Source organism: Miscanthus floridulus, unplaced genomic scaffold (genome assembly GCF_019320115.1).
Source record: "Miscanthus floridulus cultivar M001 unplaced genomic scaffold, ASM1932011v1 fs_333_1_2, whole genome shotgun sequence".
NCBI classification, from domain to species: Eukaryota; Viridiplantae; Streptophyta; class Magnoliopsida; order Poales; family Poaceae; genus Miscanthus; species Miscanthus floridulus.
Genome location: NW_027096599.1, coordinates 4,211 through 19,797, shown reverse-complemented (window position 1 = coordinate 19,797; position 15,587 = coordinate 4,211). Strand labels below are relative to the sequence as shown.

Sequence of the window (15,587 nt, the reverse complement as noted above, 5' to 3'; positions counted from 1 at the left end):
CCTGATTACGCGCACCCCCACCAACAAATCTACCATCGCGGGATACCACTCGGTGGACTGCCAACGATATTCTGTCGACAGTTAGGTTTTTGTTTTAGAAAATAATAAATCAAGTGAAGGGATTACACGTTGAATTCGAGTGCGGCTCGAATTCAACCAAAGTTTTAATTTATCTCCAAAACATTTTATTTGAAAAACTCCCCTTGTCACCTTGTTGACTTGGCCTGGCCAACTTCATGACAAGTGGTTCGTTGTAAAAGTTTTAAAGCTTGGATTTTGAATTGGGGCGGGAAGGGAAAACATTTTGACTTATGTTTGTCCTAAATTTATATGCAACACACATTCAAGCAAAAAATTTAAAAAGTTAGGATTTTTCTATTACACGGAATTACGGAATGTTACGGTGCTTCTGGCACCTTGCACATTTCTTGACATAATCTTGTGTATCGTTGTACATGGATGGCCAGTATAAACCACTTCGCAAATCTTTGCATGGGTTCTGAATACTCCATAGTGGCCTCCATATTCTGCTCCATGACATTTCTCTATGATCTTGATTCCTTCATCCACGGGTACACACCTTCTCAACATTCCATCATTGCAAACTTTGTAAAGATATGGCTCATCCCAAAGGTGCACTTGGCTTTTGCTGTACCCATGCTTGGCTTCGGTCCAATGTAACAACCTAGGTTTCATGCATCCAAAAATACGATCTTTTTAAATTTTTTCCTGCAATATGTGAAGCATGTAGTCGCCAGGTCAAACCTGAGTAACTCCTGGATCTGAATGCCAAGATGAAGGCTCGTGCGCACTCTAAAACACTATAGGTAAAATATGACCACAAAATTATCATACTACACCAACATGATTATAAGATACAGAAAAAAAGAATATGTGAAAACCATAGACATACCAATTTGCTAATTGTAACACACAGACAGGCATGCCACAATGACCAAGTAATCTGAAACAGTTTGGGGAAATTGATATTCAATCCAAGAGCAACACACAAAATTAGCCCATGATTGCAAAAAAAAATACCAGTCCCAAAAATTTTGCCTTAGGAAGCATTAGAGCTTATGGTTTTGTTGATCTTCTGGCCAAGGTTCGGCTTCCACGAGTAGCAGTTCGGTGTTTCAGCGGTCCCTGCCACTTCGACATCGCCGAACTCCGATGTTCTCACCCTCCTCCGCTTCACGTTGTCGGGTGTTTCTTTGCTCCCGATCGCGCTCACGGCTTTGCCTTCGTCGCCCCCGAGCGTCCGCCCACACCCACGTGGTCCCCAAGCGCGGTGGCGTGGCTTGGCCCTGTCCTCGCTTGCTCGTGCACCAGCGTGGCCATGCCGGAGCTTCGCCGCAATGCAGACTGTTTGTTTCGGTTAGATTGGCTTATAAGCCATGGTTGAAAAGTACTACTAGCTGGTTTGGTGTGAGAGAAAAATATTGTTCGTTGGCTGATAAGTCAAGGCTTATAAGCCAGATACGAGCTGCCGAACAGGCTGATGGTAGTGGGGCATCGGGGCCTGCTCGCGTCAGTGCACCGACCGCGGTAGCACCGTCGCCCTACACCCACCGTCGCCTCGGTAGAGGGGAGGAGATGGGAGAGGAGGAGTCAGAGATGGGAGCGGAGGAGTCGGAGTTGCATGGGGAAGAGGGAAAGTTGTGCATGCAGGAGCGGCCGCGTTAGAAGCCTGGCATCAATCTTAGCTATTGGATTTGGTTTATGTATTTTATTAGCCCTTAATTTTAATGTAGACAAATTCTTATGTGCATTTTGCTGGGTGTACAATAGTTGAAGGCTGTTAGCAGGAACGTTTTCTCTGGGGATCTAATATAATTTTAATTGATCCATTATAGTAGAGATTATTCTAAAATATACTAAGTTCACATCTATCAATGATATAGAGTCCAATCTAAAATGTATTGAGTTTACATAATGTTTTCCTTATAAGGCAACGCGCACATGGTATCCCACGCAGCATAAAACACTTGTTCCAGCAAATTTCATGTGGCGAGGACAGTCCCTGCTGGGATCAACTAACCGAACCCAATTTTGGAAAATCTCGTCATCCCCGGGTCTCTGGCATGTGGGCCTCGCACGGACACGGGACATCCGAGACGATTCGAACCCCGAAAAATCGCTCAATTTTATTTTCGTCCTCGCCTGCTTTCTCTGACCGACCGGAAAGGCGCCGCCCAAACAAACGCGGAGGAAGAAGGGGAACTCGCCGCCTAGGGTTCCCCGCCGCCTACTCTTCCGCCGATCAAGAAGCGGGAATAATTGCGCGATGCCGCAATCGGTGCTGGTGGAGCGCGCGACGAGCGAGTCGCTCATCGGCCCCGACTGGTCTCTCAACCTTGAGATGTGCGACATCCTCAACCACGACCCCTCGTGAGCGCCTTTCCTCCCGCTCCTTTTGGTTGTCGTTTCCTTCGCGCGTTGTTTACCTGCCGGCGGCGACTGGCTAAGTGCTCAGCGCGTGATTGGGGACGTGGTGCCGCGAAATTTTGTGGTGATATCGTAGCCATTCTTTTGGATAGGCAGCTGGTTTGAGGCTCTGCGGTAAAGTAGGTTTAACAGCGGGGGGCTGTTGATGATCAGTCCAGTTGGCCCTCTCAAACTCAGGCGAGGTTCTTTTTTGTGTTGTGGTTCTATTACTTTGTTCATCGGATAAAGCAACGTGGGGTTTGTTTTCACTAGGTGAGGAAACAAAATTTGTTGTCTCCTTATTTATGGTTAAATATTCAGGCTTTGGAATATTTCAATAACAGCTCCTGGGAGAGCTGTGGTATACCCTGCATCTAGTGGCGGAGCTACAAGCTTTTAGGAGCCCTGACAATCTTTATTATATAAAATTATTTACTTAACAAAGTACAGTGTGCTTCTTTGATACTCCCTCCATTTCAGATTGTAGGTTGTTTTGGCTTTTCTAAGTACATAGTTTTTGCTATGCATCTAGATGTATGTTACGTCTAGATGCATAGTAAAATCTATGAATCTAGAAAAGCCAAAGCGACTTACAATTCGGAACAGAGGGAGTACAAAGAAAATTTTCTTTTGAACTTCATCGATGATCCCGGCCAACCTCCTGGGATGGCCGGGCCATGGCTCCACCTTTGCCTGCATCCTGCATGTTGGACATTATAGTGAAAGAGCGAGCTTGTCCACTTTCTGCCCTCACTTATAGACCATAAATATTAAAAAAAGTTGGTACCACATGCTGACTATTATTGATGACAGTGTCTCCTTCATTACACCTAAAGATTTTCTTCTGGATAATACAAATTACTAATCTGAAGGGTTATAAGAATATGAGATTACGAGTCAAACAATCACGTGCTCAGTATAGTGACTGAAGTGCTATTTGGCAGGATTCTAGCCCATCTTGGATTTGAAGTTTGTAGGCTCAGATAAAGTGGCTCAGGTCATTTCAGTCTAAAGTGGAATGATAAGGCTCGCCCAAATTCCCCTGGTCTACCCCCAGCTTGCTAGCTCCACAAAATTTTGGAGCTAGGGACACTAGCTGGAGCTCTGCTAAACAGGCCCTACCTAAAGATGGCAGTATGATAGTAAGCAGAAGCATGGAGTGGTAGAAACAAAACATGCAATATTTGAGCAACCATGGAGTTCTTGTTATTCTCCCGGAACTGTCTCATTGTAATCTTATATGGTTCAGATTGCTCCATCCGTTGGAGCTAACAGATTTAGTCCCCTGTCAAAATGAAAGGAGCTTTGCAGATTGGTGGTGCAAGACGATGAGAAGAGTAAAAAAGGAGCACAAAAAAGGAGTGAACACTCTAATTATTCTTGGCGCCTGAACTATTTGGAAATATAGAAATGCTTGTGTGTTTGAGGGGGCTTCTCCTTCGGTTAACACAATTTTATGTGAACTGAAGGATGAGCACGGCTTATGGTGCATGGCTGGTGCGAAGAAACTGCAGGGGTTAGGACTTACTTTTGCAATCTATAGGGCAGTTGAGTCGTGTGTGTTAGCTATGTGGAAAAGTTTTGAGTGTGTGTAATTGCCTCACTCATATTTGGTCCCCGTATGAGTGAGGATCCTGTTGAGGACCACCAATTCTCTTTAATACAATGAAACGCATCTCTCCTGCATTTTCAAAAAAAAAAAATGTAATCTTATATGGTGACAGCTGGGAGATATGGAACTCTTGATCTATTGCTAAGTTGAACTTTATTTGTATGCTTTGTGAATCAATAGAAAGCGAGAGTGGGTAGCATTGATTTTCTAAAGCTAAAGGGAGTCTGTAACTCGAATGGAGCATTATTTTCTTCTATTCTGCTGTTAGATTGTGTGTGTTTTTTTCAGGTTTGGGGTTGGGGAGGAGCTGTAATGTTTACTAGTGGCGTCTTGTGAATATTTCATAGTCAAGCCAAAGATGTAGTTCAGGTTGTTCTCTCATACTTTCATATTTCACATAGGCAAGCCAAAGATGTAGTGAAGACTATCAAGAAACGGATTGGGCACAAGAACTCAAAGGTCCAGCTTCTTGCATTAACGGTAAATACCATTCTGCAATTGGTTTGATATCTTCTGTTTGCACATGAACCATCAGTTGCCATTTTGTCATGTACAGACTGGCAGAGTAGCCTTCTCTATTGTGCATATGTTCATAAAGATGAAAATTTGCATGCATCTTTCAGCTTTACTTCATTATATCAGTCGATCAATGGCTCATTTATCCCATAGTAATTACATCAATTCTAGCTCTGGTTATGATTTTAGTTCATTTTGTTGGTTAGCATGTAAATTCTGATTTAACTGGTGTGATCAGCAAACTGTGGGTGGACGACTGATCTGGGCGGTTTAGGCATCCCTGACCTTGAGAGATTTGGGCGAGCCCTCCGGTTGCGATGGCTTTGGCAAGAATGGGTGGATGACTCCAAGTCTTGGAGCGGCTTGGAGCTTCCATGTTCGGATGATGATCGTCTCCTCTTCAACTCAATCATTATATCTTTGGGGGATGGTGCAAAGACTAAGTTTTGGCACCACAGTTGGCTGAATGGACAAGCTCCTAGGTACCTAGCACCGAACTTGTTCCGCCTAGTCTCAAGGACAAACCGAACGGTGCAACAAGAGCTCCAGAACAACAATTGGATGCATAAGCTACGAAGGAAAATCACCTCGCTATCCACATAGAGGAGTTTGTGTCCCTTTGGATACGAATACAGGACGTGCACCTACAACAGGGCGTCCAGGACACCATCTCCTGGCGTTGGACCAAGGATGGGAATTACTCCACCCGCTCGGCCTACAGAATCCAATTCAGAGGTTCGCTTGTCCCCTTCCGTACGGACTTGATTTGGAAAGCGTGTGTGGAGAACAGATGCAAGATCTTCGCCTGGATCTTAGTGCAAGATAAAATTCTAACAGCATAAAACCTACAAAAGAGAGGGTGGCCACACCAACAACAATGCGTGCTGTGCAACGGTCCCTTAGAGACAAGCCTACACCTATGCCTTTGTTGCCCTTTCGCTAAGGTGGTTTGGGATCAAATCCTCTCGTGGGAAAACTTCACTCAACTGCAGCAACAGCCCCAGGTTGACCCCACCCATATCAGGTCATGATGGGATGATGCGGCAATGAAAGTGCCAAAATCTGAGCGTAGGCGGCTTAACGGGGTGGTAATCTACACCTTTTGGAATATATGGAAAGAGAGAAATAGGAGAATTTTCGACAACAAGATACAAACGGCGACACAAGTAGCCGCAAGGATAAAGGAAGACATAGAGCAGCAAAGGAAGAGAGCACTCGATTATGTTTAGCTTACATGCTTATGGGGGGGTGTAACCATAATCTCGTTTGTCCTTGCTTGTACATAAACTTTCTTTCTCTATCTTAATTGAAAGACAGAGCTCCTGCCATTGCGTTCAAAATCAGCAAACCGTGATGGTAGTTAAATAGTACAATTGTTAAAGAACACATTGTGTGATAACGACTACAAATATGCTATAGCTAAAAGACATTAGTGGAGGCTGCAATCAGCATCTACTTGTGTTCTAAGGATTTTGCATTATCAAGGATGATTCAGTAGTATTCTAAGGCTTTTGCATTAATGATAACTAGAAGCATACCCCGCGCATTGCTGCAGGAATTGTGAATGATTTAGAATGAAATTAGACTAGATATAATTACTTATATAAAGGGATAAACTACTATAAATTAATGTTGGTGTATGATGTGGCATGTTGATGTGGACAGCTAAATTTATGTTAGTGGATGACGTGTCTCGCTGACGTGGATATCACAATTGCATGTGCTAGTGAGTTGTAATTACTTGTGCTAGTGGACTGCTGAGGTGGACATATTGCATGTGGAGATAGAATGTTAGTGGGGTTTAGGATTATAAGAGATATAGATACAGATATAGATCGGTAAACACCATGTTTGTAGGACTGACTGTTGTTGGTTGTGTAATGATTAATGTAACTTTGTTATTCTTTGTTTTATCATCAAGAAAATTCTCTGGCATTGTAAAAAACGATACTGCATGACAAGAAAATATTCACCGGGATAACATATTGTCCTATGTAATGTAACTATGTTTATTATCTCTAAAACCTTAGGCTTCCTGTTTTACTGCTTTATCTTATGTATATCCTCTTGCATCGGTCTCAGCATACGCTCGTTCTCCCAGAGATACATAATCGAACAATGTTAGTTTCTGAAATTTAATCTGATAGTTTGGGGCTGTTGTTCATACTTCATACTTGAAAGCAGGCAACACTTTACTCAGTAAGCTTGTACTAAGCTACTACTGCTGTTTCCCTTTTCCTTTTCAGTTGCTGGAGACCTTGATTAAAAATTGTGGTGATTTTGTTCATATGCAAGTTGCTGAGAAGGATATACTTCATGAAATGGTGAAGATAGCTAAGAAGAAGGTGCAAATGCCTTTTAATATTCTCCTGTATCATTCTTACCTGCCACTTCGACATGGACACGCATATTTGAATCCTTGGCAAACAAATTTCTGGGCTTGTGTTTTCTGGGTAACCCTATTCAGTAATAAAATAACATCTCATCTGTTATTTCGTGTGATCTGTAGCCTGACTATCACGTCAAAGAGAAGATACTAATTCTGATAGACACTTGGCAAGAAGCTTTTGGTGGTGCCCGTGCAAGATATCCCCAGTATTACGCAGCATATCAAGAGATGCTGGTAAATGTTGTCACATTTTGTTTTTCTGGCATAAATTCGACCATATTTTATAGCATTATATGTGGTGTCAAGTACTAACAAACAAAAAGTTTACTAGTAGAAAGTAAGTGGTGTTTGTTTCACCATCTGGAATATTGCAATAGCACAAATAAATGGAACATTTTCCTGGTTTAGCTACTTTACCTAGTATTTTCATCATCTTCAAAGTATTACTTTACCTAGTATTTATAGCAAGAACTCATCGTACTTTTGATTTGATTTATCAGCGTGCTGGAGCTGTATTTCCTCAAAGGCCGGAGAGTACCGTGCCAATCTATACTCCTCCACAGACACAGCCTCTAAGGAACTATCCACCTCCTGCATTGCGTAACACTGATTATCGACAAGATGTGCCTGAATCCTCTTCTGCACCAGAAGTGCCTGCATTAAGGTACATTTGCTTTTCTTTACCCCATATATTAATATCCATGGAATTAATGTTAGAACTAATGCAGTATATGTGCATTATCTGTGGGATTACAGTTACGACAAAATTAAGCGTTCTCATGCCTTCCTTCTCCATATATATCGTGCAGCCTACCAAAAGGATTTTAAGATCATTGGGATTACATTTGCAGAATATTTGTAGTTTCAGCTCCCATTAATTAAGATTATTTCTGAAATTGGTAGGGCTGGCTTAATGGGAATATACAAGAATATGCATGGATATTTTTTTATGGCTGTTCAAATCTGTGAATTTCTCTTCTCCCCTCTTTTTCTTCTATAATATAATGATATGCAGCCCTCCTGTGTGTTCGAGAAAAAAAACTGTGAATTTCTATTTCTATTGCATAAACTTTCCATAGCTTTTCTATTTTCTTTCTATACATTGCAGCTCATCCCTTCTGTGCACCAATTCTATAAGGTTATAATTGAATCATTGTTATGATTAGCTATGCCTTGTTTATTTGATGAATTTCCTTTCTAAAGGAAGTTTCAAAATAACGTTGTCTTTCTATTGCCAGCCTGACAGAAATTCAGAATGCACGTGGGGTCATGGATGTTCTTGCAGAGATGTTAAATGCTATTGATCCTGGTAACAGAGAGGTATTTTCTACCTTGTGCTTACTTACCCTCGGTAATTACACACGTCTAGTAAAATCATGAGATGACCTTCCCATTTTCCTTGAGGATTTCTTTCCTTAAAACTGGGTTATATGTTGACATGTTCCAGATTGTTCAACTGGACCATACAGTTGCAGAAGTTCTAGTCATCCCTGGATTTCTAAATAGTAGTCAACATGCAGGGTCTAAGGCAGGAGGTCATTGTGGACCTTGTGGACCAATGCCGTTCATACAAGCAAAGAGTGGTGCAACTTGTCAACTCAACGTCGTAAGTCACTGCTTCATGTTATGCTTTTTCAACCAGTATATATACAAACTAAATGAAATTAATTGTTGAAACTTAGGATTTGGATTTGAACCACCAAACTACTCTTTCATGTTTGTGTACCCGAACTTAACAGGGAGAAATAAAATTTGTTCAGCCGAAATCCTTATTGGAATGGGAATTGACACAACCCTTTTTTTAATAATAATGTATTATGGACCATAGTAAAAATATAACTACTTTTTGTGAAAAGCAGTATGCTTTGTTTACACGGTACATCATATATTTTTTCTACTCCCTCCATTCCAAAATGTAAGTGAGAGCTTTTCTAGTTATAGCTTTTGCTTTGCACCAAATATACGCTGTGTAGATACACAGTAAAAGGTATGTATCTAGTAAAGCCAAACGACTTACAATTTGGAATGGACGGAGTATATTAGAGCATGTTGTACATGATGCACATGACTTTTGTGGGGTCTGCATTCTTTGCTGAAAATCTGTTTGAATGTTTTTACTCTACTTTTTTTCCCACAACGGGAATCCCAAATTTTATTACATTACATCAATGAAATTACAAAAGCGTTCAGAGATTTAACCAACAACAACAACAATAACAACAAAGCCTTTAAGTCCCAAACAAGTTGGGGTAGGCTAGAGTTGAAACCCAGCAGAAGCAATCAAGGTTCAGGCACGTGAATAGCTGTCTTCCAAGCACTCCTATCTAAGGCTAAGTCTTTGGGTATATTCCATCCTTTCAAGTCTCCTTTTATTGTCTCTACCCAAGTCAACTTCGGTCTTCCTCTGGCTCTCTTCACAATACTATCCTGGTTTAGGATTCCACTATGCACCGGTGTCTCTGGAGGTCTCCGTTGGACATGTCCAAACCATCTCAACCGGTGTTGGACAAGTTTTTCTTCAATTAGTGCTATCCCTAATCTATCACGTATATCATCGTTCCGAACTCGATCTCTTCTTGTATGACCGCAAATCCAACGCAACATATGTATTTCTGCGACACTTATCTATTGAACATGTCATCTTTTCGTAGGCCAACATTCTGCACCATACAACATAGCAGGTCTAATCGCCGTCCTATAAAACTTGCCTTTTAGCTTCTGTGGTACCCTTTTGTCACATAAGACACCAAATGCTTGCCGCCACTTCATCCACCCTGCTTTGATTCTATGGTTAACATCTTCGTCAATATCCCTGTCTCTCTGTAGCATTGATCCTAAATATCGAAAGGTATCCTTCCTAGGCACTATTTGACCTTCCAAACTAATATCTTTCTCCTCTCGAGTAGTAGTGCCAAAGTCACATCTCATATACTCAGTTTTAATTCTACTGAGTCTAAAACCTTTGGACTCCAAAGTCCCCCGCCATAACTCCAGTTTCTGATTCACTCCTGTCCGGCTTTCATCAACTAGCACTACATCGTCCGCGAAAAGCATGCACCAAGGGATGTCCCCTTGTATGTCCCTTGTGACCTCCCCCTTGTGACCTCATCCATCACTAAGGCAAACAAATAAGGGCTCAAAGCTGACCCTTGATGTAGTCCTATCCTAATCGGGAAGTCATCTGTGTCTCCATCACTTGTTCGAACTCTAGTCACAACATTGTTGTACATGTACTTAATGAGCCCGACGTACTTCGTTGGGACTTTATGTTTGTCTAAAGGCCACCACATAACATACCTTGGTATTTTATCATAAGCCTTCTCCAAGTCAATAAAAACCATGTGTAGGTCCTTCTTCTTCTCCCTATACCGCTCCATAACTTGTCTTATTAAGAAAATGGCTTCCATGGTTGACCTTCTGGGCATGAAACCAAATTGGTTCATAGAGACCCGCGTTATTGCTCTCAAGCGATGCTCGATAACTCTCTCCCATAGCTTCATAGTATGGCTCATCAACTTAATTCCCTGGTAATTAGTACAACTTTGAATATCTCCTTTATTCTTGTAGATCGGTACCAATATACTTCTCCACTCATCAGGCATCTTGTTCGATCGAAAAATATGGTTGAACAGCTTGGTTAGCCATACTATAGCTATGTCCTCGAGGCATCTCCAATCCTCGATTGGGATACCATCTGGTCCCATCGCCTTACCTCCTTTCATTCTTTTCAACGCCTCTTTGACCTCAGGTTCTTGGATTCTCTGCACAAAGCGCCTATTGGTGTCATCAAAAGAGTCATCCAACTGAAAGGTTGTGTCCGTATTCTCACCATTGAACAATTTGTCAAAATACTCTTGCCATCGATGTCGGACCTCATCCTCCTTCACCAAGAGATGCTCCCTTTCATCCTTAATGCACTTAACTTGGTTGAAGTCCCTTGTCTTTCTCTCACGAACCCTAGCCATCCTATAAATGTCCTTCTCTCCTTCCTTCGTACTCAAACGTTGGTAAAGATCCTCGTACGCTCTACCCTTTGCCACACTTACAGCTCGCTTTGCAGTCTTCTTTGCCACCTTGTACTTCTCTATGTTGTCCACACTCCTGTTATGGTACAAGCGTCTATAGCACTCTTTCTTCTCCTTAATAGCCCTTTGGACTTCCTCGTTCCACCACCAAGTATCTTTAGCCTCGCCTCCACTTCCTTTGGTTACTCCACACACCTCTGAGGCCACCTTCCGAATGTTGGTTGCCATCTTCTCCCACATGTTGTTTATGTCCTCTTCTTCCTTCCAAAAGCCCTCTTTGATAACCCTTTCCCTGAATACCTCTGACGTCTCCCCTTTCAGTTTCCACCACTTTGTTCTTTCAATCTTAGCTTGTTTATCCCTACGGGCACGCACCTAAAAACGAAAGTCTGCCACCAAAAGCTTATGTTGAGAAACAACACACTCCTCTGGTATCACCTTGCAACCCAAGCATGCTCGTTCAGAGATTTAACCATGGAACTGAAATCAAACAAAAACGTGCCAACGCATCTGAGCAATGCTTAGCCTGCACAGCACGATGTCAGAACGATCGTTCCAAGAACTGTGCAGCATCAAACAATGCAAAACCTTGATATTCACTGAGCGACTACTAGTTACATGCCCAAATGGACACAGCTTACAGCACACCGGCTGTATGAGAATGTTTTAAGGGTGTGTTTGGTTGCCAACAGCAACACACCACAACTCACCTGCCGCAGCTTTGCCATTCTTTAGCTCTCTGTTTGGTTGGCTAACTGAACTCTAACATGACACAAGAAGTTCTGTGGTGCTTCAGGGTTTCGTGTAGATAGTTAGATAGCTTGCCTTTGCGTTTGGCATACTTTTTCTGTGCCACAACTTGCCGCATGTTGTGCCAGCCGGAGCTTAGGTGTGGCCAGTTGGGGTCATCGAGCAAACAAACCCTTGCTCTACTTCTACTTCCTTTGAACTGGATATTCAAAACATGTTTTACTATCATCCTTTGAATTTCCTGTGCTTGTTTTCATGTAAGAGTGGAATAGTTTCTAATTCTTTCCATACATTTAATGGCAACAGGGACGAGGACCTATTAAGTCAGGGCCTTTCATTGAATGATGATTTACAGCGTGTTTTAGCAAAACACGATGCAATTGCTGCTGGCATAGCCGTTCAAGTAGAAAAACCGAAATCAGTCCCAGCCCACGCAGACAGTTCTCCAACGAAGCCCGAGCTGACAAAGGAGGCAGACCAAAGGTTCTGTTGTGTCCTTCTCACATGTTATTACTCTAGCTGAAATAATCCTTTAGCTGATGAGGGTTTAGTAACCCTCGAAAGAGTATCTTAGAATTATTCTTTGACTGACTTTTCCTATGAACACTATGAACCTGTCAGGTCTGCTAAAGTTGCCAGTAGTGTGACTCCATTTGAGCAGTTAGCACTTCCTGCACCGCCATCATCAAGTGCTTCAAAGTCTTATGGAGAATCAGCTGTTACCACAAATATTGACTTACTTAGTGGTGATGAGTTCTTCAAACCAGAACCTGTTCATTCCCAAGCTCTTGTTCCTATAGTGACTCAGCCTGCAACTTCAGCTTCGTCAAGCCCCAGTACTTTAGACCTTTTAGACATGTTTTCAGATAGCAATGCTATCAATAACACCAGCCAGAACCCTACCATACTTTCTATATCTAACACAAATCCTAATCCATCAGTACAAGCCTATCCTGCTCCACAGCAACCTGTTCTACCACACTATCCTTCACCATATGCTAATGGCTTAAATTCAGATACAATGACACCCTATGATCAAGGCTCTAACTTAACCTCAGCAAGTTCATGGAATGGGCAGTTTGCCCATAGAATGATTCCACCACAGCAGGCACCGAATTATGGTACTAACACTGTCTCTTTTAATTTAAGCTTCTAGTATGTACAAGTATCTTAGTATTATTTTTGTTTGTTCTATTAGTTTGTCCCTAAAGTGTTAAAAACAGAGCTAGGTAATTGTTTTACTCCCTAACTTTTTTCTGGATCAGATTACAATTGCTGTGTGTATGCGTCTCTTATTTCCTAATATTTCAAGCTTTTGTGCCATAGAACTGTGATACATTTTTTGGGTAAATTGAGATGCAATGTCTCCATTTTACAACTTAGTATTTTAAATGAAAAGCAATTAGCCAAACTCTAAAATTTCTAAAGCAAGTTCCAAAAAACAAAATCAGCACAATTTACCTCAACGCTAAACAAAGCACAAGATAAAGTTTAGCATCAAGCAGATTAAATTTTCTGTTTGTGAAGTACTTCTATGTAGATTTTTTGTTTCTTCATGTAGAAGTTTTCGTCCTCAGATAGTCAAACTATTGGCGATTGGTCCTTGACAGGTCAAGATGAACAAAGCAACGACCTTCCACCACCACCCTGGGAAGCTCTGCCTGCAGAAACTGAGCAATTAGAAGCTGATCATCCTGGTGGGTTGTCAGCTCTGCCACAATTTGGAGTTAGTCAACCCCAGCCAGTCCAAATTACACATCCTGGGCAGCAAGTGTTACCATCGCAACTAATGCCAACTGGACAACCAGGAGGGCAGTTCCAGCCCGGACTAGCTCAACAACCATATGCTACACAAAATACACAGGATGGAGGAATGTATCCGCCAGTGCAAGGCAACCAACCAGTAGGCATTTATCCCCAGCAAATGGCTGGAGTTGTCTACCAGCAACAGATGTTTAGTGGCCAGATGACAGGCTATGGCTATGGTCAGCAGCCTGGAGGCTACTATGTTCCGAATGCTGCATATGCATATGCTAGTGCAAATGATCTTTCTCAGAGGATGAATGGCCTCTCGATGCAAGACAACAGTCTGTATGGCACACCCGCCTCGTCTTCCCTCCAGCAGCATAACAGGCCAAGCAGACCTGAAGATTCGCTCTTTAGTGATCTTGTTAGCATTGCCAAAACAAAGCCTAGTAAAACTGCGTCCAACAAGGCTGGTAACTTGTAAAGATGAGCCGGTGCTTACAAGTTCCATGGGGGTACCTTCTGCTTATAGTATATAAATTTGTGGATTTTTTTTCCTATTGGAAAGTAGTGGGCGAGATTTGTAGATTCTGAGATTGATAGCGATTGTTTACATCTTTTCAAGAAATTATAGTTTGTTTACTACTCCCTCCATCCCAAATTGTAAGTCATTCCAAGAATCTTGGAGAGTCAAACTTTTTTAAGTTTGACTAAAATTATAGAGAAAAACACAAAGATTGATGACATCAAATAGGTATAATATGAAAATATAACTAATGAAGAATCTAATGATACTTACTTGGTATGATAAATATTATTATTTTGTTATATAAATTTGGTCAAACTTGAAAAATTTTGACTCTCCAAGATTCTTGGAATGACTTACAATTTGGGATGGAGGGAGTATTATTCTGTAGCCTTAATATCTTATGTACATATAAATGGAGCAAAAAAAAAAAAGGAGTCCAGTATGCTGTCTCCTCTCCTGGTTATTCTGGCATACGACTTCTGAATGCCAGACCCTGTTCGTGTTCTATAGGTTTTGCTTGGGCCGTTGTTGCGTCTGCTCAATTATTTGTTATCTACTACAATTGGCTATCAGGAAACCTCTCCTATTTGCACCGATCCTTATTTGACGCGTGCCGCTGCTACTGAAAGTAGTGCTCGACGCGTGTTGCTGCTACTGAAAGTAGTGCTCGGACACGTGCTGTCCTGAGATTGGACAAGGCAGATTTTGAGGTGTGCCTCGTCTCCCTCCTCTCTGCATGCATGCATGACTCGCCTTCCTTCTCTCCGATGATTGTTAGGTTTAAGTTTTTAGGGGGCTTCTCCATGCCCGACGGCCTTAGAAGGAGGAGGGCCCTGTGGTGGCGGTCGAATAGGTGGGTTGGTAGGCGGAGAGTGAGGTGACAAGGTGCCACAAGCGGGTGACGAGGTACATCAGGTGGGCGGAGTTGGCCATGGGGCTAAGAGGTTCGCTTCATCCTTATTCGATGAGGGTTGAGGATAGCTGACGGTGGCGATGGCGATTGGTGGGCGGTGTGGCCGACGGTAGGTGCCATTGGTCGTCGGTGGTAGGTGAGGCTGGTGGCAGATGGGGAAGGGTTGGAGAGTGGAGGTCGATGAATCCTCCGGTGCGAAGTCACAAAGGGAGAGGAAGGAATTCGCGCACCGCAACTGTTATAGACGTGCAAGCGTTGATTAAGGGAGCCGCTGTTTTTATGGCCTTAAAACGAGTACGGTGGAGTCACGGAGGGAGAGAAAGAACTCACGAGCAACTATTAGGGATGCGGGAGTGTTGATTAAGGCTTGTTCGTTTGGGCCGGGAACGGGTGGGTTCGGGCCCAATCCCCATGGATTATCCCGGCGTGAAAGCAATCCTGGCACATGATTAATTGTTTGTTCGTTTAAGCCTCATGTAGCTCTATGGGCACCTCACATATCTAGGCATGGTGCTACAAAAGTTACTCCTTTTGAGTTGGTATATGGGCAAGAGGCCGTATTACTCATCGAGGTGAATTTGGATGCATATAGGCTTGCTAAACAAAATAATTTATCCGTCGTTATGTATTACGATTTAATGATGGATAATGGTGACGAGATGACCGATAAAAGATTAAAA

At 42.4% G+C, this 15,587-nt stretch overlaps 1 protein-coding gene across 2 annotated transcripts; it reads left to right on the top strand.

The window, feature by feature from the left end:
• Positions 1-2,158: 2,158 nt before the first annotated feature.
• Positions 2,159-14,110, top strand: LOC136531370 (TOM1-like protein 9). 2 transcript variants are annotated; one of them, XM_066524034.1, is made up of 10 exons: positions 2,159-2,391; positions 4,441-4,519; positions 6,802-6,900; positions 7,065-7,178; positions 7,445-7,608; positions 8,183-8,264; positions 8,465-8,550; positions 12,026-12,202; positions 12,341-12,840; positions 13,330-14,110. In XM_066524034.1, the coding sequence occupies exons 1-10, from the start codon at positions 2,288-2,290 to the stop codon at positions 13,947-13,949; spliced, it is 2,025 nt and encodes a 674-aa protein (XP_066380131.1). In that variant the 5' UTR covers positions 2,159-2,287; the 3' UTR covers positions 13,950-14,110. The 2 variants fall into 2 exon arrangements, with proteins under 2 accessions (XP_066380131.1, XP_066380132.1); XM_066524035.1 differs by lacking the exon at positions 4,441-4,519 and having other exon boundaries at positions 2,273-2,391.
• The last annotated feature ends 1,477 nt before the right edge of the window (positions 14,111-15,587 follow it).